At 46.3% G+C, this 24,110-nt stretch overlaps 1 protein-coding gene and 24 non-coding genes across 25 annotated transcripts; 15 read left to right on the top strand and 10 right to left on the bottom strand.

The window, feature by feature from the left end:
* Positions 1 to 523: 523 nt before the first annotated feature.
* trnar-ccu lies at positions 524 to 596 on the bottom strand. The gene has a single exon. It is a non-coding gene; the product is annotated as a tRNA-Arg (tRNA).
* A 475-nt stretch (positions 597 to 1,071) lies between these two features.
* On the bottom strand, positions 1,072 to 1,144 carry trnar-acg. Its single transcript has one exon. It is a non-coding gene; the product is annotated as a tRNA-Arg (tRNA).
* A 409-nt stretch (positions 1,145 to 1,553) lies between these two features.
* Positions 1,554 to 1,626, top strand: trnav-cac. The gene has a single exon. It is a non-coding gene; the product is annotated as a tRNA-Val (tRNA).
* Positions 1,627 to 2,201: 575 nt separating this feature from the next.
* Positions 2,202 to 2,273, top strand: trnae-cuc. The gene has a single exon. It is a non-coding gene; the product is annotated as a tRNA-Glu (tRNA).
* A 698-nt stretch (positions 2,274 to 2,971) lies between these two features.
* Positions 2,972 to 3,044, top strand: trnav-aac. Its single transcript has one exon. It is a non-coding gene; the product is annotated as a tRNA-Val (tRNA).
* Positions 3,045 to 3,511: 467 nt separating this feature from the next.
* Positions 3,512 to 3,583, top strand: trnah-gug. Its single transcript has one exon. It is a non-coding gene; the product is annotated as a tRNA-His (tRNA).
* Positions 3,584 to 4,352: 769 nt separating this feature from the next.
* trnar-ccu lies at positions 4,353 to 4,425 on the bottom strand. The gene has a single exon. It is a non-coding gene; the product is annotated as a tRNA-Arg (tRNA).
* Positions 4,426 to 4,900: 475 nt separating this feature from the next.
* On the bottom strand, positions 4,901 to 4,973 carry trnar-acg. Its single transcript has one exon. It is a non-coding gene; the product is annotated as a tRNA-Arg (tRNA).
* A 409-nt stretch (positions 4,974 to 5,382) lies between these two features.
* Positions 5,383 to 5,455, top strand: trnav-cac. Its single transcript has one exon. It is a non-coding gene; the product is annotated as a tRNA-Val (tRNA).
* Positions 5,456 to 6,033: 578 nt separating this feature from the next.
* trnae-cuc lies at positions 6,034 to 6,105 on the top strand. The gene has a single exon. It is a non-coding gene; the product is annotated as a tRNA-Glu (tRNA).
* Positions 6,106 to 6,803: 698 nt separating this feature from the next.
* trnav-aac lies at positions 6,804 to 6,876 on the top strand. Its single transcript has one exon. It is a non-coding gene; the product is annotated as a tRNA-Val (tRNA).
* A 467-nt stretch (positions 6,877 to 7,343) lies between these two features.
* Positions 7,344 to 7,415, top strand: trnah-gug. Its single transcript has one exon. It is a non-coding gene; the product is annotated as a tRNA-His (tRNA).
* A 769-nt stretch (positions 7,416 to 8,184) lies between these two features.
* trnar-ccu lies at positions 8,185 to 8,257 on the bottom strand. The gene has a single exon. It is a non-coding gene; the product is annotated as a tRNA-Arg (tRNA).
* A 475-nt stretch (positions 8,258 to 8,732) lies between these two features.
* On the bottom strand, positions 8,733 to 8,805 carry trnar-acg. The gene has a single exon. It is a non-coding gene; the product is annotated as a tRNA-Arg (tRNA).
* Positions 8,806 to 9,214: 409 nt separating this feature from the next.
* trnav-cac lies at positions 9,215 to 9,287 on the top strand. Its single transcript has one exon. It is a non-coding gene; the product is annotated as a tRNA-Val (tRNA).
* Positions 9,288 to 9,865: 578 nt separating this feature from the next.
* On the top strand, positions 9,866 to 9,937 carry trnae-cuc. The gene has a single exon. It is a non-coding gene; the product is annotated as a tRNA-Glu (tRNA).
* Positions 9,938 to 10,635: 698 nt separating this feature from the next.
* trnav-aac lies at positions 10,636 to 10,708 on the top strand. Its single transcript has one exon. It is a non-coding gene; the product is annotated as a tRNA-Val (tRNA).
* A 3,066-nt stretch (positions 10,709 to 13,774) lies between these two features.
* Positions 13,775 to 13,846, top strand: trnah-gug. The gene has a single exon. It is a non-coding gene; the product is annotated as a tRNA-His (tRNA).
* A 761-nt stretch (positions 13,847 to 14,607) lies between these two features.
* Positions 14,608 to 14,680, bottom strand: trnar-ccu. Its single transcript has one exon. It is a non-coding gene; the product is annotated as a tRNA-Arg (tRNA).
* A 467-nt stretch (positions 14,681 to 15,147) lies between these two features.
* On the bottom strand, positions 15,148 to 15,220 carry trnah-aug. Its single transcript has one exon. It is a non-coding gene; the product is annotated as a tRNA-His (tRNA).
* A 1,124-nt stretch (positions 15,221 to 16,344) lies between these two features.
* LOC121400422 lies at positions 16,345 to 17,697 on the top strand. The gene is made up of 3 exons (XM_041583509.1): positions 16,345 to 16,661; positions 16,749 to 16,787; positions 16,872 to 17,697. The coding sequence occupies exons 2-3, from the start codon at positions 16,759 to 16,761 to the stop codon at positions 17,695 to 17,697; spliced, it is 855 nt and encodes a 284-aa protein (XP_041439443.1). The 5' UTR covers positions 16,345 to 16,661; positions 16,749 to 16,758.
* Positions 17,698 to 21,530: 3,833 nt separating this feature from the next.
* On the top strand, positions 21,531 to 21,604 carry trnav-aac. Its single transcript has one exon. It is a non-coding gene; the product is annotated as a tRNA-Val (tRNA).
* Positions 21,605 to 22,071: 467 nt separating this feature from the next.
* On the top strand, positions 22,072 to 22,143 carry trnah-gug. The gene has a single exon. It is a non-coding gene; the product is annotated as a tRNA-His (tRNA).
* Positions 22,144 to 22,920: 777 nt separating this feature from the next.
* On the bottom strand, positions 22,921 to 22,991 carry trnar-ccu. Its single transcript has one exon. It is a non-coding gene; the product is annotated as a tRNA-Arg (tRNA).
* A 799-nt stretch (positions 22,992 to 23,790) lies between these two features.
* trnar-acg lies at positions 23,791 to 23,863 on the bottom strand. The gene has a single exon. It is a non-coding gene; the product is annotated as a tRNA-Arg (tRNA).
* Positions 23,864 to 24,110: the final 247 nt, after the last annotated feature.

Here is a 24,110-nt window from a genome sequence, read left to right as displayed (position 1 = left end):
TCCCTTGTTGAAGAAATTTGCAAGCTTTACATTTATGGCAGCAAAAGGTTACCCCAAATATTCACACTCGTCGCCCCTTCCTCTCCTTCCCTATCAATGGGTGCTAACCAATTCTTTTATGGCCTTGCCTGGGAGAAAACAATTTAAGGGAGAGAAGGGCATTCCTGAGCCAAAAAGCGGTCTGCTAAAAGGTTCCTTCAACACAGTTCTGATATCTGTCCAACAGATGTACTTGAGGCGCTTCAACGAGTAACAAGCGGTACCGGTCCACTGTCGACCCATCTACTCTTATTGCTGGACGCTACTTCCAGCGGTCGGCTTGTGTTCTTGGCGTTCCTAACACAACTCATCATACAGCTGTATGATTGCTAATCAGGGAACGGGTTTTCTTCCGGACCTGCTGACACAACATCCAGCTAATTGAAAGGCTTTCTTGCCAAATTCTCCTGCATGGACCCGAGAGCCAGCAGAGTTACTGGTCCTAGCTGCGTCAAAGTCTCTTTCAAGAAAGTCACACCGCGAGCACCCCAGATGGGACTTGAACCCACAATCCCTGGCTTAGGAGGCCAGTGCCTTATCCATTAGGCCACTGGGGCACAGGATGGTCTGTTGGCAAAGTTTCTTTTAGTGCTGTTTGCATTCATAGCAAATCAGTTGCATGGGTTTTGGTGGGCAAAGTTGCACCCTCTTTATTTAACCGAATGCAGACTGGCAACCCTTGAAACGCACAGATATTATTATGGTTTTATAGCCAAAAAGTCATCATGCATTCATACATCCTACATGATGACCGATGAAGCCAAGGACATTTTTGCCCCGGCGTGGCTTTGTTTTCTTGCAAAGGCTTCACCAACGTAAACCTGCAAAAAAACAAAAAAGAAAAGAAGAGAAAGGCAAAAACCGATAGGCGTGAGCGACGGGGACGTTTCTTGCATGCCGGCAGAAGGCAGCAGGACGCATCCATCAGTTTCACGTGGTGCTGGTGCACTGAAATTCGATGATCAATTATAAATGGAAATCAAATTTCAACGTCCCTTTTAAAGTCGATTGAAAATTAATTTAAAGGCATGTCGAGCCAGGCAGGAGTCGAACCTACAATCTTCTGATCCGTAGTCAGACGCGTTATCCATTGCGCCACTGGCCCCCCGTCAATCAGCAGCTGGAAAACAGATCTCTCGGAAGTTCCTGTGAATCCCAGAGACTCTGCGTACTGCCCGCCAATATGGTAAGGAGAGAGACTTCATGTCCCCGAATTCATCCCTGGAACAAATGAAGGGAGGAGTTGCATTCTGCTCTCAACCTAAGGGATCTTGGGAAATAGCTTGTTGGACTCGTCCTGGGTTCCTTCGATTTGTACGGTGAGGTGTTTTAAATGCCTTCCTAAGACTTGAAGGGCTTTTACAAGTCAGACATCCTTGTTTATAGCTCTGGACCGGTATTACACAGAGCATTAAAAACAATTTCAGAAAATAAATCCGATCATAATCGGCAACATCTGTGGAAAATGTTGCGCAAAAAGTACACAACGTCTTGCGTGCGGGGACAGCATGGGGGTTTCTGTAGTGTAGCGGTTATCACATTCGCCTCACACGCGAAAGGTCCCCGGTTCGAAACCGGGCAGAAACAAAGCTCCGTTTATACCGCGAGCTGCTTGTTTATCATTCATCAACCCAAAGCGGAAATGGGAGAGACGCGGCACACTTTCCTTTAGAATTGACATTTTGTACGGATATTTGACTATGGAAAGCCCAATGTTTGGGAGTAAGTGCAAAACATTCACGCATCCCAAGAAAACGAATGGCATCCAGGCAAACAAAAAACATTAACCACGCCAAAAGTGGAGAAAGCTCGGCGAAGGCCTCAGCTGCCATATGCAAAAGGGGGCACGTGCACAACGGAGAAGAAGCGCTTTAGAAGAGGAGGGTTACAAAATAGTTACATAGTTAAATCGGGTTGAAAAGAGACAAAGTCAATCAATCAAGTTCAACCCGTCCAAATGAAAACCCCCGCATCCATCCATCCACACACACCCCTCCCTGCTCTCACATCAATTATATTTCCCCATATCTATACTAACTATAGAATTTAGTATCACAATAGCCTTTGATATGACGTCTAGAAAAGAAATGTCTTTGCGTCGTAAACAATTCTGCGTTGGAGTTGATTGCCGTCAGTTGCATCGAGGAAGCTCGCCGTCGGCCTCCCTGGTGGTCTAGTGGCTAGGATTCGGCGCTCTCACCGCCGCGGCCCGGGTTCGATTCCCGGTCAGGGAAAATGCACTTTTCTGACTGGTGGCTTTAACGCTGGGGCTTGAGAAGGTCTTTCCCAAACTACGGGTGGTGCAAGGTCTCAAGTGCTGTACGGAAGAAGGCGCTTGTATTCGTATGGTAAACGTGTCATGACTCGAGAGAAACTGAAGAAACTGTCTGATCTAAAGCCATGTCATGCCTTTAACCTTTCCAAGAACAATACAAGACTACCATTGTTCACATGGGATGCTGTGAGACAATTTTCTGTGTGAAATGGGATATACAGTATGATTCGAGTGAGTTCAGCTATTCTGTGTTAAAGGCACAAACCAAAGTGGCTTCATTTGTATATCTCGCCGCAAAGAAACCAAAATCAGCAAAGGAGCTTAGGTAACACCATTTAAATAGGACATTGCGCTGCAAAGCCCTTCCCTTTAGCTCAAAACCACTTGAGCGCTTAGCTGAAGCCAAAAACCACTTCTCGCTACTTACACTTCTAGACCTCTCAGCTCTTTTGACTCGGTGGACCAGCCTCTCCTCCTCCAGTCCCTCTGTTCTCTTGGCCTTTGTGACACCGCCCTTTCCTGCTTTTCCATGACCCTTTTCGGTGTCTCCTAGTGTTCATTAGTGCGGGCCGCTGCTTGGCGGCCTCAGAGCGGTCACCGGCCGGACGGCTTTCCCGGCGACTCAGATCGGAGGCCCCTAGACGAGCCCCGCAGGTGGTTTCTGTAGTGTAGTGGTTATCACGTTCGCCTAACACGCGAAAGGTCCCCGGTTCGAAACCGGGCAGAAACACTGGCCATTTGCCCCCTTTTTATTTCTTCGTTTCCCATAGTGCTCTCTCTCGCAGGAATGTATTTACAAATAAAAAGCATTCTAAGCCAGTTGAACGATTGGAAAAAAACAAAAACCCAGGCAAATGAAGTGAGTGTGTGGGTTATCATGAATTTTAACTGTGGATCGGGAGGTTTTAGGTTCGCCTCCTTACGATTAAACTGCATTTTGAAAAGAAGAAATTGTAAATGGGAAAGCCAAAGGCATTATGGGAGTCAGTGTTCTTTCTTTGCAAAGAAAGTCGGACAAGGGCCAAAGGTTTTTCAAGAGAGGCTTGCCGTGGGTCATCTGGAATGCTGAGTCGGTAAAATGGGTCGAAAGGGAAAATGAATGCCAACTACAATTGTGCTGAGGAAATCAACACAAGCAACGTGGACAGAGCAGCCGCCACTCCCAAAGCAGGCCAACGCAGTCCTGGCCCGCAGCATGCCGTGATCGTATAGTGGTTAGTACTCTGCGTTGTGGCCGCAGCAACCCCGGTTCGAATCCGGGTCACGGCAACTTTTTACCCTTGTTTAAACTTGACCCTTTTCTAGCACTCAAACGGAAATTTGAAAACGACTCTTCTTCCTCACTTTGAAATGGCGCGCCCTTGCAAAATGAATAGGTAGCCGTAGCTTCCTGTCGGCCATCTCCTCTTTAGCTGGCTTTACGCATTACACTTGAATTGTATGACACAAATTCATTTGGAATCTCCATCTGATCAAGGATTTTGGTATGAAAACCACATGGCTTTGAAAACATTTCACTCTGCTCCCTTGTTGAAGAAATTTGCAAGCTTTACATTTATGGCAGCAAAAGGTTACCCCAAATATTCACACTCGTCGCCCCTTCCTCTCCTTCCCTATCAATGGGTGCTAACCAATTCTTTTATGGCCTTGCCTGGGAGAAAACAATTTAAGGGAGAGAAGGGCATTCCTGAGCCAAAAAGCGGTCTGCTAAAAGGTTCCTCCAACGCAGTTCTGATATCTGTCCAACAGATGTACTTGAGGCGCTTCAACGAGTAACAAGCGGTACCGGTCCACTGTCACCTCTTATTGCTGGACGCTACTTCCAGCGGTCGGCTTGTGTTCTTGGCGTTCCTAACACAACTCATCGTACCGCTGTATGATTGCTAATCAGGGAACGGGTTTTCTTCCGGACCTGCTGACACAACATCCAGCTAATTGAAAGGCTTTCTTGCCAAATTCTCCTGCATGGACCCGAGAGCCAGCAGAGTTACTGGTCCTAGCTGCGTCAAAGTCTCTTTCAAGAAAGTCACACCGCGAGCACCCCAGATGGGACTTGAACCCACAATCCCTGGCTTAGGAGGCCAGTGCCTTATCCATTAGGCCACTGGGGCACAGGTTGAACCCTTGGCAAAGTTTCTTTTAGTGCTGTTTGCATTCATAGCAAATCAGTTGCATGGGTTTTGGTGGGCAAAGTTGCACCCTCTTTATTTAACCGAATGCAGACTGGCAACCCTTGAAACGCACAGATATTATTATGGTTTTATAGCCAAAAAGTCATCATGCATTCATACATCCTACATGATGACCGATGAAGCCAAGGACATTTTTGCCCCGGCGTGGCTTTGTTTTCTTGCAAAGGCTTCACCAACGTAAACCTGCAAAAAAACAAAAAAGAAAAGAAGAGAAAGGCAAAAACCGATAGGCATGAGCGACGGGGACGTTTCTTGCATGCCGGCAGAAGGCAGCAGGACGCATCCATCAGTTTCACGTGGTGCTGGTGCACTGAAATTCGATGATCAATTATAAATGGAAATCAAATTTCAACGTCCCTTTTAAAGTCGATTGAAAATTAATTTAAAGGCATGTCGAGCCAGGCAGGAGTCGAACCTACAATCTTCTGATCCGTAGTCAGACGCGTTATCCATTGCGCCACTGGCCCCCCGTCAATCAGCGGCTGGAAAACAGATCTCTCGGAAGTTCCTGTGAATCCCAGAGACTCTGCGTACCGCCCGCCAATATGGTAAGGAGAGAGACTTCACGTCCCCGAATTCATCCCTGGAACAAATGAAGGGAGGAGTTGCATTCTGCTCTCAACCTAAGGGATCTTGGGAAATAGCTTGTTGGACTCGTCCTGGGTTCCTTCGATTTGTACGGTGAGGTGTTTTAAATGCCTTCCTAAGACTTGAAGGGCTTTTACAAGTCAGACATCCTTGTTTATAGCTCTGGACCGGTATTACACAGAGCATTAAAAACAATTTCAGAAAATAAACCCGATCATAATCGGCAACATCTGTGGAAAATGTTGCGCAAAAAGTACACAACGTCTTGCGTGCGGGGACAGCATGGGGGTTTCTGTAGTGTAGCGGTTATCACGTTCGCCTCACACGCGAAAGGTCCCCGGTTCGAAACCGGGCAGAAACAAAGCTCCGTTTATACCGCGAGCTGCTTGTTTATCATTCATCAACCCAAAGCGGAAATGGGAGAGACGCGGCACACTTTCCTTTAGAATTGACATTTTGTACGGATATTTGACTATGGAAAGCCCAATGTTTGGGAGTAAGTGCAAAACATTCACGCATCCCAAGAAAACGAATGGCATCCAGGCAAACAAAAAACATTAACCACGCCAAAAGTGGAGAAAGCTCGGCGAAGGCCTCAGCTGCCATATGCAAAAGGGGGCACGTGCACAACGGAGAAGAAGCGCTTTAGAAGAGGAGGGTTACAAAATAGTTACATAGTTAAATCGGGTTGAAAAGAGACAAAGTCAATCAATCAAGTTCAACCCGTCCAAATGAAAACCCCCGCATCCATCCATCCACACACACCCCTCCCTGCTCTCACATCAATTATATTTCCCCATATCTATACTAACTATAGAATTTAGTATCACAATAGCCTTTGATATGACGTCTAGAAAAGAAATGTCTTTGCGTCGTCGTAAACAATTCTGCGTTGGAGTTGATTGCCGTCAGTTGCATCGAGGAAGCTCGCCGTCGGCCTCCCTGGTGGTCTAGTGGCTAGGATTCGGCGCTCTCACCGCCGCGGCCCGGGTTCGATTCCCGGTCAGGGAAAATGCACTTTTCTGACTGGTGGCTTTAACGCTGGGGCTTGAGAAGGTCTTTCCCAAACTACGGGTGGTGCAAGGTCTCAAGTGCTGTACGGAAGAAGGCGCTTGTATTCGTATGGTAAACGTGTCATGACTCGAGAGAAACTGAAGAAACTGTCTGATCTAAAGCCATGTCATGCCTTTAACCTTTCCAAGAACAATACAAGACTACCATTGTTCACATGGGATGCTGTGAGACAATTTTCTGTGTGAAATGGGATATACAGTATGATTCGAGTGAGTTCAGCTATTCTGTGTTAAAGGCACAAACCAAAGTGGCTTCATTTGTATATCTCGCCGCAAAGAAACCAAAATCAGCAAAGGAGCTTAGGTAACACCATTTAAATAGGACATTGCGCTGCAAAGCCCTTCCCTTTAGCTCAAAACCACTTGAGCGCTTAGCTGAAGCCAAAAACCACTTCTCGCTACTTACACTTCTAGACCTCTCAGCTCTTTTGACTCGGTGGACCAGCCTCTCCTCCTCCAGTCCCTCTGTTCTCTTGGCCTTTGTGACACCGCCCTTTCCTGCTTTTCCATGACCCTTTTCGGTGTCTCCTAGTGTTCATTAGTGCGGGCCGCTGCTTGGCGGCCTCAGAGCGGTCACCGGCCGGACGGCTTTCCCGGCGACTCAGATCGGAGGCCCCTAGACGAGCCCCGCAGGTGGTTTCTGTAGTGTAGTGGTTATCACGTTCGCCTAACACGCGAAAGGTCCCCGGTTCGAAACCGGGCAGAAACACTGGCCATTTGCCCCCTTTTTATTTCTTCGTTTCCCATAGTGCTCTCTCTCGCAGGAATGTATTTACAAATAAAAAGCATTCTAAGCCAGTTGAACGATTGGAAAAAAACAAAAACCCAGGCAAATGAAGTGAGTGTGTGGGTTATCATGAATTTTAACTGTGGATCGGGAGGTTTTAGGTTCGCCTCCTTACGATTAAACTGCATTTTGAAAAGAAGAAATTGTAAATGGGAAAGCCAAAGGCATTATGGGAGTCAGTGTTCTTTCTTTGCAAAGAAAGTCGGACAAGGGCCAAAGGTTTTTCAAGAGAGGCTTGCCGTGGGTCATCTGGAATGCTGAGTCGGTAAAATGGGTCGAAAGGGAAAATGAATGCCAACTACAATTGTGCTGAGGAAATCAACACAAGCAACGTGGACAGAGCAGCCGCCACTCCCAAAGCAGGCCAACGCAGTCCTGGCCCGCAGCATGCCGTGATCGTATAGTGGTTAGTACTCTGCGTTGTGGCCGCAGCAACCCCGGTTCGAATCCGGGTCACGGCAACTTTTTACCCTTGTTTAAACTTGACCCTTTTCTAGCACTCAAACGGAAATTTGAAAACGACTCTTCTTCCTCACTTTGAAATGGCGCGCCCTTGCAAAATGAATAGGTAGCCGTAGCTTCCTGTCGGCCATCTCCTCTTTAGCTGGCTTTACGCATTACACTTGAATTGTATGACACAAATTCATTTGGAATCTCCATCTGATCAAGGATTTTGGTATGAAAACCACATGGCTTTGAAAACATTTCACTCTGCTCCCTTGTTGAAGAAATTTGCAAGCTTTACATTTATGGCAGCAAAAGGTTACCCCAAATATTCACACTCGTCGCCCCTTCCTCTCCTTCCCTATCAATGGGTGCTAACCAATTCTTTTATGGCCTTGCCTGGGAGAAAACAATTTAAGGGAGAGAAGGGCATTCCTGAGCCAAAAAGCGGTCTGCTAAAAGGTTCCTCCAACGCAGTTCTGATATCTGTCCAACAGATGTACTTGAGGCGCTTCAACGAGTAACAAGCGGTACCGGTCCACTGTCCACTCTTATTGCTGGACGCTACTTCCAGCGGTCGGCTTGTGTTCTTGGCGTTCCTAACACAACTCATCGTACCGCTGTATGATTGCTAATCAGGGAACGGGTTTTCTTCCAGACCTGCTGACACAACATCCAGCTAATTGAAAGGCTTTCTTGCCAAATTCTCCTGCATGGACCCGAGAGCCAGCAGAGTTACTGGTCCTAGCTGCGTCAAAGTCTCTTTCAAGAAAGTCACACCGCGAGCACCCCAGATGGGACTTGAACCCACAATCCCTGGCTTAGGAGGCCAGTGCCTTATCCATTAGGCCACTGGGGCACAGGTTGAACCCTTGGCAAAGTTTCTTTTAGTGCTGTTTGCATTCATAGCAAATCAGTTGCATGGGTTTTGGTGGGCAAAGTTGCACCCTCTTTATTTAACCGAATGCAGACTGGCAACCCTTGAAACGCACAGATATTATTATGGTTTTATAGCCAAAAAGTCATCATGCATTCATACATCCTACATGATGACCGATGAAGCCAAGGACATTTTTGCCCCGGCGTGGCTTTGTTTTCTTGCAAAGGCTTCACCAACGTAAACCTGCAAAAAAACAAAAAAGAAAAGAAGAGAAAGGCAAAAACCGATAGGCATGAGCGACGGGGACGTTTCTTGCATGCCGGCAGAAGGCAGCAGGACGCATCCATCAGTTTCACGTGGTGCTGGTGCACTGAAATTCGATGATCAATTATAAATGGAAATCAAATTTCAACGTCCCTTTTAAAGTCGATTGAAAATTAATTTAAAGGCATGTCGAGCCAGGCAGGAGTCGAACCTACAATCTTCTGATCCGTAGTCAGACGCGTTATCCATTGCGCCACTGGCCCCCCGTCAATCAGCGGCTGGAAAACAGATCTCTCGGAAGTTCCTGTGAATCCCAGAGACTCTGCGTACCGCCCGCCAATATGGTAAGGAGAGAGACTTCACGTCCCCGAATTCATCCCTGGAACAAATGAAGGGAGGAGTTGCATTCTGCTCTCAACCTAAGGGATCTTGGGAAATAGCTTGTTGGACTCGTCCTGGGTTCCTTCGATTTGTACGGTGAGGTGTTTTAAATGCCTTCCTAAGACTTGAAGGGCTTTTACAAGTCAGACATCCTTGTTTATAGCTCTGGACCGGTATTACACAGAGCATTAAAAACAATTTCAGAAAATAAACCCGATCATAATCGGCAACATCTGTGGAAAATGTTGCGCAAAAAGTACACAACGTCTTGCGTGCGGGGACAGCATGGGGGTTTCTGTAGTGTAGCGGTTATCACGTTCGCCTCACACGCGAAAGGTCCCCGGTTCGAAACCGGGCAGAAACAAAGCTCCGTTTATACCGCGAGCTGCTTGTTTATCATTCATCAACCCAAAGCGGAAATGGGAGAGACGCGGCACACTTTCCTTTAGAATTGACATTTTGTACGGATATTTGACTATGGAAAGCCCAATGTTTGGGAGTAAGTGCAAAACATTCACGCATCCCAAGAAAACGAATGGCATCCAGGCAAACAAAAAACATTAACCACGCCAAAAGTGGAGAAAGCTCGGCGAAGGCCTCAGCTGCCATATGCAAAAGGGGGCACGTGCACAACGGAGAAGAAGCGCTTTAGAAGAGGAGGGTTACAAAATAGTTACATAGTTAAATCGGGTTGAAAAGAGACAAAGTCAATCAATCAAGTTCAACCCGTCCAAATGAAAACCCCCGCATCCATCCATCCACACACACCCCTCCCTGCTCTCACATCAATTATATTTCCCCATATCTATACTAACTATAGAATTTAGTATCACAATAGCCTTTGATATGACGTCTAGAAAAGAAATGTCTTTGCGTCGTCGTAAACAATTCTGCGTTGGAGTTGATTGCCGTCAGTTGCATCGAGGAAGCTCGCCGTCGGCCTCCCTGGTGGTCTAGTGGCTAGGATTCGGCGCTCTCACCGCCGCGGCCCGGGTTCGATTCCCGGTCAGGGAAAATGCACTTTTCTGACTGGTGGCTTTAACGCTGGGGCTTGAGAAGGTCTTTCCCAAACTACGGGTGGTGCAAGGTCTCAAGTGCTGTACGGAAGAAGGCGCTTGTATTCGTATGGTAAACGTGTCATGACTCGAGAGAAACTGAAGAAACTGTCTGATCTAAAGCCATGTCATGCCTTTAACCTTTCCAAGAACAATACAAGACTACCATTGTTCACATGGGATGCTGTGAGACAATTTTCTGTGTGAAATGGGATATACAGTATGATTCGAGTGAGTTCAGCTATTCTGTGTTAAAGGCACAAACCAAAGTGGCTTCATTTGTATATCTCGCCGCAAAGAAACCAAAATCAGCAAAGGAGCTTAGGTAACACCATTTAAATAGGACATTGCGCTGCAAAGCCCTTCCCTTTAGCTCAAAACCACTTGAGCGCTTAGCTGAAGCCAAAAACCACTTCTCGCTACTTACACTTCTAGACCTCTCAGCTCTTTTGACTCGGTGGACCAGCCTCTCCTCCTCCAGTCCCTCTGTTCTCTTGGCCTTTGTGACACCGCCCTTTCCTGCTTTTCCATGACCCTTTTCGGTGTCTCCTAGTGTTCATTAGTGCGGGCCGCTGCTTGGCGGCCTCAGAGCGGTCACCGGCCGGACGGCTTTCCCGGCGACTCAGATCGGAGGCCCCTAGACGAGCCCCGCAGGTGGTTTCTGTAGTGTAGTGGTTATCACGTTCGCCTAACACGCGAAAGGTCCCCGGTTCGAAACCGGGCAGAAACACTGGCCATTTGCCCCCTTTTTATTTCTTCGTTTCCCATAGTGCTCTCTCTCGCAGGAATGTATTTACAAATAAAAGCATTCTAAGCAGTTGAACGTTGAAAAAAAAACAAAAACCCAGGCAAATGAAGTAGTGTGTGGGTTATCATGATTTTATGGAGGTAGGTTTAGTTACTCTTTTAAAAGATTTTAAAGAAGCAAAGGATATGAAGTTTTGAAAGTCTCATGCCAAAGGAAGGACTGGCCGGTTCGGAATGCTGGGTCCGAAGTGAAAGGAAAAGAGCAAAAATGCCAACCAAAGAATGACAAGCAACGACAAGCAGGCCAACAGCGGCCCCAGCTGCCGGATCGAAGGTTTATGTTGTGGACCGGTGGCCGACACGGTCATCGGTACATTTTCCTTAAACTGTTACCTTTCTTGCTACATCAACAATTTTGAATGGAACCTGCTTTACACATCTCCCCTTGGTAAATTGCACTTATTATGCAAAAATTATTAATTTCACAATCTGCTTCCTGAACCACATGGTGAACAACTTTCCTTCCTTGGAAAAATTTAAGAATTAGGCCAAAAAGGTACCTATACCCTCCCCTGTTCTCCATTCTGTAACAATGCTTTAGGCCTTCTGGGAAAACATTTCGAAGCATTCTGAGCAATTGGGTTCTTAAGCGGTCGTCCAACGCAGTTCAATCATTTCCCAACGTTACTGGCGTTAATTCAATAAGGAACGGTTTCCTCCGGACCGCTAACACATCCTATTGGGATTTTTTCCCAGCTGTCTTGGTTCCTACAAAGCCACGGTTACTGTATCATGCTCAAAAGTACGGTTTGGACCCGCCATTCCCGATTGAACAACCCTCGGTTTTGGCCCTTTCCTTCAGACTATGGCCGGCCAGTTGCTTGGAAAGTTCTTTTAAGAGACTCTAGACCCAAAACCATTTTGGTGGGCAGTTGCCATCCTTATCACGAGCAGGAGGAACCCTTGGCAAAGTTTTTAGTGTTATGCCAAGCAATGTTGCATGATCCTGGTAGGGCATTACCAAGGCATTTACCCGTGTCCCTTTAAAACAGATTTCTAAGGAATTTAAAACAAAAATTATGGATTAACAAACATATCCGATGACGGACATTGCGCGTGGCTTTGTTCCCGCAAGGGGCCCATCGTATTAAAAAACAGAAGAGAAAACAAAGAGAATAAAAAGGAACGGACGTTCTTTTGGCGAGAATAATTAACGGACGTGCGAGCAGGGAAACGAAGACTTTATCAATGGAGTTATATTAACGCCATCTCAATTCACCATAAAAGATCTCGCGGGACAGTAACCAAAACTTCGACCCCGCAAGTGGCCAGCACTGGCCCCCGAATTCACGCTGGAAAACGATGCTGGGGACTTGATCACAAGATCTTCGGCCTTTTAAGTGAATGGATTCCGTTGCCAGTTCCGGGGGATAAGAACAGTTGAACCTTACCAAGTCTTGAATATTGTTATGCTCCCGGTTCTTAAAAGAGTTGAAGTTTTAAAATCCTAGATTCATTTGCAAAGTGGAAAATTTGCCAAATTAACACGTTAACAAGAAGGGTTTCTGATTGGTTATAAGGGAATTCTGGGAAAATTTTCCCGGGTCAAAATACAACGCTTCGGCGAGATGGTCCTTAGTTAGTTATCACGTTCACCCAAGCGGAAATGGGTCGGACCATGCATTAAAATTCTTTTACCGGATTTTGGTTAAAACCCAATGGAATGGCAAACCGCCACTCCTTTAGAACATTGTGGATTTGGCAAAACCCATGTTGAAAATGAAAAATCCGGGGAAAGGAAAGAGCATTAGCAAAGGGTCACAACAGAAGAAGCAATGGAAGAGGCCCCAATTACAAGAATGGTAAAGGAGAAAAGCCTTAGAGAGGTGCACAAACTCCAATAAAGCCCCAAAAACAAAACAACAACAATTAACTTTAAATAACCCCTCCATCCTAACCAAAATCATTCCTACCTTAATGAGCCTCAAATATAAATATCGTTTGTAAAAATTTTTATGACTTAAAAAATGTTTGCTCAAAAATCTGCCGTTGGCTTCATGGTCATTGCTCGGATTCAGTCGCTCCTGGGCCAGGTTGATCGACCCTCAGAACCCCTTTCGATCGTCTGAAACGATGCCTTTCGGAGGTGGCTTTCCAACGCGGGGGATGGTTCCAAGCTGGGGTGAACCGGCGCGGGTATTTGCTACTCGTAGGTAAAGTTCTGATGAAACTGCTGGAAAACGTCTATCAAACCTTACTGCCAACTCAAGAACTAAAGCACTGGATGCTTAAGGCAATTGTGAAAAATACTGTTAAATTTCGAAGTAGTACTTTTCCCTGAGTCACAACCATTTTGTTAATTGAACAACTTTTAAACTAAAGAACCAATAACAATTATTAATGCCCATAAATAGGCTTCGTTGAAGCCATTGAAAAACGACGCTAAAGTTCCCAAAAACCTTCGCTCAGCCTTTGACCCCAGCCTTCTCTTACCCCCTCTCCTTCCTCGTACTTCTTTGCCTTTTCAGCCCCTTTTTCCCGGTTTCCAGACCTTTCCGTTCCCTGCTTTGGTTAGACGCGGCCCTGCCGGGGTTCTCAGCGTCACCTCGGCCCTTCGGCGGCCGCTGTTTGGCCCGGTAGCGGCACGGGCCTGAAGTTAGGTCCGCGCGAAGCCAGAAACCCCGGGCTTTGGGGAGTTTATTGTTTTGTCCCCTTTACTTTCCTAGTTTAGCAAAAAGCATTTAAACCATTTAACTTGAACGAATAAAATAAACAGTAAATGGTAAGTTTAAATTGAAGAATTTTAATTCGGCGATTAACCCCCTTTTGAAAATTGTTAAGGGAAGAAATGGATGGAGTATGTTTTTAGTAGAATTTCGTAAAGAAAATGGAAAGGAAAAGGTTTGCGGGGGTTGGAATGGTAGTGGTAAATGGGTCGAAAGGGAAAATGAATGCCAACTACAATTGTGCTGAGGAAATCAACACAAGCAACGTGGACAGAGCAGCCGCCACTCCCAAAGCAGGCCAACGCAGTCCTGGCCCGCAGCATGCCGTGATCGTATAGTGGTTAGTACTCTGCGTTGTGGCCGCAGCAACCCCGGTTCGAATCCGGGTCACGGCAACTTTTTACCCTTGTTTAAACTTGACCCTTTTCTAGCACTCAAACGGAAATTTGAAAACGACTCTTCTTCCTCACTTTGAAATGGCGCGCCCTTGCAAAATGAATAGGTAGCCGTAGCTTCCTGTCGGCCATCTCCTCTTTAGCTGGCTTTACGCATTACACTTGAATTGTATGACACAAATTCATTTGGAATCTCCATCTGATCAAGGATTTTGGTATGAAAACCACATGGCTTTGAAAACATTTCACTCTGCTCCCTTGTTGAAGAAATTTGCAAGCTTTACATTTATGGCAGCAAAAGGTTACCCAAATATTCACACTCGTCGCCCCTTCCTCTCCTACCCTATCAATGGGTGCTAACCAATTCTTTTATGGCCTTGCCTGGGAGAAAACAATTTAAGGGAGAGAAGGGCATTCCTGAGCCAAAAAGCGGTCTGCTAAAAGGTTCCTCCAACGCAGTTCTGATATCTGTCCAACAGATGTACTTGAGGCGCTTCAACGAGTAACAAGCGGTACCAGTCCACTGTCATTGCTGGACGCTACTTCCAGCGGTCGGCTTGTGTTCTTGGCGTTCCTAACACAACTCATCGTACCGCTGTATGATTGCTAATCAGGGAACGGGTTTTCTTCCGGACCTGCTGACACAACATCCAGCTAATTGAAAGGCTTTCTTGCCAAATTCTCCTGCATGGACCCGAGAGCCAGCAGAGTTACTGGTCCTAGCTGTGTCAAAGTCTCTTTCAAGAAAGTCACACCGCGAGCACCCCAGATGGGACTTGGACCCACAATCCCTGGCTTAGGAGGCCAGTGCCTTATCCATTAGGCCACTGGGGCACAGGTTGAACCCTTGGCAAAGTTTCTTTTAGTGCTGTTTGCATTCATAGCAAATCAGTTGCATGGGTTTTGGTGGGCAAAGTTGCACCCTTTTTATTTAACCGAATGCAGACTGGCAACCCTTGAAACGCACAGATATTATTATGGTTTTATAGCCAAAAAGTCATCATGCATTCATACATCCTACATGATGACCGATGAAGCCAAGGACATTTTTGCCCCGGCGTGGCTTTGTTTTCTTGCAAAGGCTTCACCAACGTAAACCTGCAAAAAAACAAAAAAGAAAAGAAGAGAAAGGCAAAAACGAGAGCGACGGGGACGTTTCTTGCATGCCGGCAGAAGGCAGCAGGACGCATCCATCAGTTTCACATGGTGCTGGTGCACTGAAATTCGATGATCAATTATAAATGGAAATCAAATTTCAACGTCCCTTTTAAAGTCGATTGAAAATTAATTTAAAGACATGTCGAGCCAGGCAGGAGTCGAACCTACACTCTTCTGATCCATAGTCAGACGTGTTATCCATTGCGCCACTGGCCCCCCGTCAATCAGCGGCTGGAAAACAGATCTCTCTGAAGTTCCTGTGAATCCCAGAGACTCTGCGTACCGCCCGCCAATATGGTAAGGAGAGAGACTTCACGTCCCCGAATTCATCCCTGGAACAAATGAAGGGATGAGTTGCATTCTGCTCTCAACCTAAGGGATCTTGGGAAATAGCTTGTTGGACTCGTCCTGGGTTCCTTCGATTTGTACGGTGAGGTGTTTTAAATGCCTTCCTAATACTTGAAGGGCTTTTACAAGTCAGACATCCTTGTTTATAGCTCTGGACCGGTATTACACAGAGCATTAAAAACAATTTCAGAAAATAAACCCGATCATAATCGGCAACATCTGTGGAAAATGTTGCGCAAAAAGTACACAATGTCTTGCGTGCGGGGACAGCATGGGGGTTTCTGTAGTTTAGCGGTTATCACGTTCGCCTCACACGCGAAAGGTCCCCGGTTTGAAACCAGGCAGAAACAAAGCTCCGTTTATACCGCGAGCTGCTTGTTTATCATTCATCAACCCAAAGCGGAAATGGGAGAGACGCGGCACACTTTCCTTTAGAATTGACATTTTGTACGGATATTTGACTATGGAAAGCCCAATGTTTGGGAGTAAGTGCAAAACATTCACGCATCCCAAGAAAACGAATGGCATCCAGGCAAACAAAAAACATTAACCACGCCAAAAGTGGAGAAAGCTCGGCGAAGGCCTCAGCTGCCATATGCAAAAGGGGGCACGTGCACAACGGAGAAGAAGCGCTTTAGAAGAGGAGGGTTACAAAATAGTTACATAGTTAAATCGGGTTGAAAAGAGACAAAGTCAATCAATCAAGTTCAACCCGTCCAAATGAAAACCCCCGCATCCATCCATCCACACACACCCCTCCCTGCTCTCACATCAATTATATTTCCCCATATCTATACTAACTATAGAATTTAGTATCACAATAGCCTGTCCTTTGCATGGCAGTGGGCCAATAAGGGGTTAATCCCCCGCCGGAAGGCGGCACAGGAAGTACAATAAAAGTCCATCCGGGTCCCCCCGCGCCCATCTCAATTTTCCTGTCGAAGATACCCCCCATACCAGAGGTGCTACTCTCTCCCTCTGACGCGCCTGGGACCGAGGTTCTTACCTTGTGTGTGTTCCAGGGGAAGCCGGCGGGCTTCTGGCCTTTGTTGCCGATGGCGCAATCAGCCGCAATGCTGCCTTAACGGAGGTAGCGCATGCGCGATAAGACGCCAGCGCCCATCTCTCTAATGGCGCCTACGTTTTCACGCTGCGAATTTACGCACGCGCCTTTTCGCGCCGGTTTAAAAGGACGAGCGCATCACAGGTCAGTTCCTCTTATGATTTCAAACGAACTGGCTGGTGTTCATTTCTGGCAAGACAAGACTGAGGAATCTGTGTGCACCTGTATTCTCGATTGATCCCAGGTGTAAGTTACATGGAGGTTTTAAACGCTGGAGCCTTATTCTTTGGAATATCTTTTTAATTACTTGACAATGTTATTAATTTCCTCCAGACTGTCAATTATGAGCTGCAGACGCTCAGGCTCCAGGGGGTAAGGCACTAAGAGAGTTTTTTTCCATCGTGATTGATGCAAACTACAAGCAGCTGTGAGTAATTATAATACCTTATTTTTCAGGAGTCCCCCATTAAGAGAGGAATCTCAAAGAAGGAAGACTCCCAGAACTGATTGTATTGCATGCGGAGAAGCAGCAATTCTAGGCAAAAGGCTCTGTGAGAAGTGTCTGCAGGAAGTGGCTGGGCCCTCCTCTGATCAACTGCACTCTATTAAAGACTGGATGCAGACTACCATAAAAAAATCTATGAGTGATATGGTCAATGTAGTTACTGAGAAAGTACTACACAATCTAGATGAAAGACACAAAGCGCCCTCCTCTATGACTGAGGTCAGTGGCAGACCTCACAGGAACACGCACTACTCCAGTGTTTCTGAAGGGGAGCTATCTTTAACCGATCAAGAAGAAGAAGAGCAGTCTGAAGATACCTGTTCTTTCAACCTTGAATACCTAGAGCCACTCATCAAAGCAATGAGATTTTCTCTGGAACTTGACAATACTGAGGATACTCCTAAACATGACAAAATGTTCAGATCAGCGGTCAAAAAAGGAGAAAAATTCCCGGTACACAGAGTCATTAAAGAAACCATTTTAGAGGAATGGAAGACGCCAGATAAAAAACTTAATTTCTCCAGAAGACTTAAAAAGATGTATCCATTCGAAGAAGAGGACTCAAAACTCTGGCAAGCCTCCCCTAAGGTGGATGCGGCCATCACTAGAGTGGCTCGACGTACTACCTTGCCTGTGGACGAAGGAGTCTCGCTAAAAGATGCGATGGAAAGAAGACAAGACATGACACTCAAAAAATCGTATCTAACATGTGGAATGTCCAACCAAGCCTCCATAGCCATTACCACTCTGGCCAGAGCCAACCACATTTGGATATAAGAACTGGAACAAGCTGTCAAAGCGGGAACAGACAGAAAAAAACTTATTGAAATGATCCAAGATGTCAAAACCGCAAACGAATTCACTACGGAAGCATCCATGGATCTTGTCAGACTCTCGGCCAAAGCTATGGGCCTTAGTGTGGCGGCCCGTAGAGCTCTCTGGCTGCGCCACTGGCATGCTGACCCGCAAAGTAAACATAACCTTTGCTCCCTCCCATTTGAAGGGTCACTTCTGTTTGGTGAAAGACTCGACAAAATCATATCCAAAGCCTCTGCAGGAAAATCGGCTTTTCTTCCTCAGGACAAAAGAGACAAGAGGCCCTTTAGAAAAAATCCCCTGCAGGAGGCCAAACAGTATAGACCGGGAAAGCCCTTTACTAGGCAACCCTGGAGAAGAACCCAGGGACAAGGGGCACCTGGAAGAAGGGACTTCAAACAGGACAAAAAATCGTCATGAGGGTGCGCGAACCCCTCTGTCTTGCCTTGGAGGAAGACTTCAGAATTTCAGGACAGTGTGGGCTCAACACGTATCAGATCAATGGGTTGTAAAAACCCTAAGCAATGGTTATGCCCTGGATCTTCAAAAACTTCCGACGTTTCACTTTGTGTCTTCAGAAAAGCCTCGATCCCCACTAGCTGTTTCTACCCTAAAGATGATCCTTGGGGACCTACTAGACAGAAAGATCATCACAGAAGTCCCCAAAAGAGAACATTACAGAAGTATATATTCTCACCTATTCTTAAGAAGAAAAAATAATGGGGATTTCAGAGTAATTCTGAACTTAGGCCATCTGAACAAATTCCTCAGAACAAAAAAATTCAAAATGGAGACACTGAGGTCTATATGCCAGTTCATAAACCATGGAGACTGGATGCTCAAGATAGATATACAAGATGCCTATCTGCATGTTCCAGTGTGGGAACCACACAAACAATTCCTACGGTTCCTGATCCTGGGAAAGCACTTTCAATACCAAGCGCGCCCATTCGGACTAGCTTCAGCCCCAAGAGTTTTCACCAAGGTGCTTGCTCCCATGATGGCTTTCTTAAGGCTAAAGGGGATCCAGATTTTCGCATATCTAGACGATATATTGGTGAAAGCTCCTTCCAAAAAACTCCTCCTACAACACCTGAGTATAGTTCTAGATACTCTGAAAAAATGGGGGTGGCTCGTCAACTGGGAAAAGTCCATGTTGGAGCCAACACAACAGATTCAATTTCTGGGAGTTATCATAGACTCCAAAAAACTTCAAGTAAGTCTAACAGAGGAAAGGATTTCAGACATTCAACACCAAGCAGATTATCTGTCTCGTCATCCATCCTTGACTGCCAAGAGATGTCAACAAATTCTGGGGAAACTTATGTCCACCATAGAGGCGGTGAAATGGGCACGAATTCAAGCAAGACCTCTCCAGATAGAATTCTTGAACCAATGGAACAGGAATCACCTGGAAAACTCCCAGTTGATTCACCTATCACAGACGACGATCTCTCATCTCTCATGGTGGCTCAGGAGAGAGAACTTGCAAGTTCCTGTATCTATCACCTCCCCTACTTGGGAAACACTGACCACGGATGCAAGCAGAGCGGGGTGGGGAGCACACTTCAAACACTTCCAAATTCAAGGGAAGTGGACACCCATAGAAAGCAAAAAATCCTCCAATTGGAGGGAACTGAAGGCGGTGCTACTAGCGATCCTACACTTCCAAAAACACCTCAGAAAAAATCTATACTGATCAAATCAGACAACCTAACCACAGTGAGTTATATAAACAACCAGGGAGGAACCAGATCCAAACAAATGTTGTGCTTGACCACAACTATTTTCGAATGGGCTCAAAACAATGCGAACCACCTCAAAGCCTCCTACATACCAGGGACATCGAACACCTTAGCGGATCTCCTCAACAGGAAATTTCCGGCTATCGGGGAGTGGGAGTTGAACCAGCAGATTTACGACCTAATATGCCGAAAGTGGGGTCACACATCCATAGACCTGATGGCTACCTTTCAGAACAAGAAGAATCTAGTGTTCTGTTCGTGGGACAAGGACCCCAGAGCGACCTTTTGGGATGCTTTCTCATTCCAATGGAACTTTCAACTGGCTTACATCTTCCCTCCAATCTCGATGTTAGCAAAAACCATCAAAAAAATTCAGGAGGACAAAGCTCAAGTCATCCTCATAGCTCCCTGGTGGCCGAGAAGACTCTGGTTCCCCCTCTTACTTCAGATGTCTCAGGAGGAGCCCTTCAGACTCCCTGTAACTCCGAACCTTTTACACCAGGGATCCCTACTGCACCCAGACCCAGGGTACTGGGCCCTGACTGCTTGGAGATTGAAAGGATAAAACTCAGAAAGGAAGGACTCTCAGAGGGAGCAATCAACACTCTTATTTCTTCTAGAAAGATGTCTACCTCTTCCAAATATAACAAAATCTGGGAGAAATTTTCCAGCTGGGGGTTAGAGAAATTTGGATCGTCTTTCCTCATCTCAGAGGTCACCATCATCGAATTCCTGCAGTCAGGTTTAGAGGCCAGTCTCAGCGCTTCTACCTTGAAAGGTCAGATTTCTGCCATATCTGCTTATACGGACATACAATGGTCCTCATATCCTCTGATCAAAAAGTTTTTCAAGGGCCTCATCAGAATCCATCCTCCAGTTAAAGACACAGTCCCTCCCTGGGACCTCTCCCTAGTACTGGATGCACTAACCAAAGCACCCTTTGAACCTTTAGATGATTTACCATTAAAAATCCTGACGTTGAAGACGGTCTTCCTACTTGCCATTTCCTCAGCAAAAAGAGTGGGAGAACTACACGCTCTCTCATCTGATGCAACTAAGATCCAGTTCCTTCATGATAAAGTTACTCTAAGAACTCGAGAAAACTTCATTCCCAAGGTTGCCACAAAATTCCACATGTCCCAAGACATAGTGCTTCCTACTTTTTTGAGAATCCCAAGAACGAAGAAGAGAATAGACTCCACAATCTCGATGTGGTGAGATGCCTAAAGCGCTATATACACTAGGTGTCAAGTTTCAGGAAATCTGAAAATCTTCTTCTTCTCTTCGGAGGTCCTAGACAAGGCATGGGAGCTTCCAAAAAAGTAATCTCAGCATGGATTAAAGAATGCATTCTCATGGCCTATTCCTCTCAAACAGTACCTGGGCCATCATCAGTCAAAGCACACTCCACCAGAGGTATAGCGGCGTCTTGGGCCTTCCATGCCCAAGTTCCAGCTGACGAGATCTGCAAAGCTGCTACCTGGAAAAATTTACATACTTTCTCAAAACACTACTGTTTCGATGTTTATTCAAAAAACCTAGCTGGGTTTGGGCTAAGTGTCCTCTCAGCTGCTGCAATAAAAGTTCCTGAATAATCCCTCCCTATGTGTTCTGCTTTTTACATCCCCTTATTGGCCCACTGCCATGCAAAGGACAGGAAAACAGAAAATCTTAACATACTTACCGTGATTTTCATTTCCTGGACTGTAGCATGGCAGTGGGCAGGGGTTTCCCTCCCTATTAGGGGGTATTGTCTCCAGTCGTTGAGATGGGCGCGGGGGGACCCGGATGGACTTTTATTGTACTTCCTGTGCCGCCTTCCGGCGGGGGAATAACCCCTTATTGGCCCACTGCCATGCTACAGTCCAGGAAATGAAAATCACGGTAAGTATGTTAAGATATTCTGTTTTCCTGCTTTTCCATGACCCTTTTCGGTGTCTCCTAGTGTTCATTAGTGCGGGCCGCTGCTTGGCGGCCTCAGAGCGGTCACCGGCCGGACGGCTTTCCCGGCGACTCAGATCGGAGGCCCCTAGACGAGCCCCGCAGGTGGTTTCTGTAGTGTAGTGGTTATCACGTTCGCCTAACACGCGAAAGGTCCCCCGGTTCGAAACCGGGCAGAAACACTGGCCATTTGCCCCCTTTTTATTTCTTCGTTTCCCATAGTGCTCTCTCTCGCAGGAATGTATTTACAAATAAAAAGCATTCTAAGCCAGTTGAACGATTGGAAAAAAACAAAAACCCAGGCAAATGAAGTGAGTGTGTGGGTTATCATGAATTTTAACTGTGGATCGGGAGGTTTTAGGTTCGCCTCCTTACGATTAAACTGCATTTTGAAAAGAAGAAATTGTAAATGGGAAAGCCAAAGGCATTATGGGAGTCAGTGTTCTTTCTTTGCAAAGAAAGTCGGACAAGGGCCAAAGGTTTTTCAAGAGAGGCTTGCCGTGGGTCATCTGGAATGCTGAGTCCGGTAAAATGGGTCGAAAGGGAAAATGAATGCCAACTACAATTGTGCTGAGGAAATCAACACAAGCAACGTGGACAGAGCAGCCGCCACTCCAAAGCAGGCCAACGCAGTCCTGGCCCGCAGCATGCCGTGATCGTATAGTGGTTAGTACTCTGCGTTGTGGCTGCAGCAACCCCGGTTCGAATCCGGGTCACGGCAACTTTTTACCCTTGTTTAAACTTGACCCTTTTCTAGCACGCAAACGGAAATTTGAAAACGACTCTTCTTCCTCACTTTGAAATGGCGCGCCCTTGCAAAATGAATAGGTAGCCGTAGCTTCCTGTCGGCCATCTCCTCTTTAGCTGGCTTTACGCATTACACTTGAATTGTATGACACAAATTCATTTGGAATCTCCATCTGATCAAGGATTTTGGTATGAAAACCACATGGCTTTGAAAACATTTCACTCTGCTCCCTTGTTGAAGAAATTTGCAAGCTTTACATTTATGGCAGCAAAAGGTTACCCCAAATATTCACAATCGTCGCCCCTTCCTCTCCTTCCCTATCAATGGGTGCTAACCAATTCTTTTATGGCCTTGCCTGGGAGAAAACAATTTAAGGGAGAGAAGGGCATTCCTGAGCCAAAAAGTGGTCTGCTAAAAGGTTCCTCCAACGCAGTTCTGATATCTGTCCAACAGATGTACTTGAGGCGCTTCAACGAGTAACAAGCGGTACCGGTCCACTGTCGACCCGTCTACTCTTATTGCTGGACGCTACTTCCAGCGGTCGGCTTGTGTTCTTGGCGTTCCTAACACAACTCATCGTACTGCTGTATGATTGCTAATCAGGGAACAGATTTTCTTCCAGACCTGCTGACACAACATCCAGCTAATTGAAAGGCTTTCTTGCCAAATTCTCCTGCATGGACCCGAGAGCCAGCAGAGTTACTGGTCCTAGCTGCGTCAAAGTCTCTTTCAAGAAAGTCACACCGCGAGCACCCCAGATGGGACTTGAACCCACAATCTGGCTTAGGAGGCCAGTGCCTTATCCATTAGGCCACTGGGGGACAGGATGGTCCCTTGGCAAAGTTTCTTTTAGTGCTGTTTGCATTCATAGCAAATCAGTTGCATGGGTTTTGGTGGGCAAAGTTGCACCCTCTTTATTTAACCGAATGCAGACTGGCAACCCTTGAAACGCACAGATATTATTATGGTTTTATAGCCAAAAACAAAGTCTTTTGCCGCACACCACTTACTTTCTTGCTGGGTGCATCCGTATCCCTGGCCGCCTCCACGCCAAATATTACAACGAATGTACAAGGTGGGAAAGAGCACACCAGAATATGCAGGCAATGCCTTAGTTCATTTGCAGATTTATTGAGTGCACAAGCTTTCGGGGTCACAGCCCCTTCCTCAGGTGCAATATTGCACCTGAGGAAGGGGCTGTGACCCCGAAAGCTTGTGCACTCAATAAATCTGCAAATGAACTAAGGCATTGCCTGCATATTCTGGTGTGCTCTTTCCCACCTTGTACATTCGTTTATAGCCAAAAAGTCATCATGCATTCATACATCCTACATGATGACCGATGAAGCCAAGGACATTTTTGCCCCGGCGTGGCTTTGTTTTCTTGCAAAGGCTTCACCAACGTAAACCTGCAAAAAACCAAAAAAGAAAAGAAGAGAAAGGCAAAAACCGATAGGCATGAGCGACGGGGACGTTTCTTGCAAGCCGGCAGAAGGCAGCAGGACGCATCCATCAGTTTCACATGGTGCTGGTGCACTGAAATTCGATGATCAATTATAAATGGAAATCAAATTTCAACGTCCCTTTTAAAGTCGATTGAAAATTAATTTAAAGGCATGTCGAGCCAGGCAGGAGTCGAACCTACAATCTTCTGATCCGTAGCCAGATGCGTTATCCATTGCGCCACTGGCCCCCCCGTCAATCTGCGGCTGGAAAACAGATCTCTCGGAAGTTCCTGTGAATCCCAGAGACTCTGCGTACCGCCCGCCAATATGGTAAGGAGAGAGACTTCACGTCCCCGAATTCATCCCTGGAACAAATGAAGGGAGGAGTTGCATTCTGCTCTCAACCTAAGGGATCTTGGGAAATAGCTTGTTGGACTCGTCCTGGGTTCCTTCGATTTGTACGGTGAGGTGTTTTAAATGCCTTCCTAAGACTTG

Source organism: Xenopus laevis, chromosome 1L, assembly GCF_017654675.1.
Source record: "Xenopus laevis strain J_2021 chromosome 1L, Xenopus_laevis_v10.1, whole genome shotgun sequence".
Taxonomy (NCBI): Eukaryota; Metazoa; Chordata; class Amphibia; order Anura; family Pipidae; genus Xenopus; species Xenopus laevis.
The sequence above is the reverse complement of the archived record's forward strand: the minus strand, read 5'-3'. Positions and strand labels throughout refer to the sequence as shown.

Excerpts from the sequence above, each read along its gene's own strand:
- LOC121400422 (XM_041583509.1), top strand. The coding sequence starts at position 16,759 with ATGAGCTGCAGACGCTCAGGCTCCAGGGG. Across the intron at positions 16,788-16,871 it reads AGACGCTCAGGCTCCAGGGG|GAGTCCCCCATTAAGAGAGG; the intron begins GTAAGGCACTAA and ends CTTATTTTTCAG.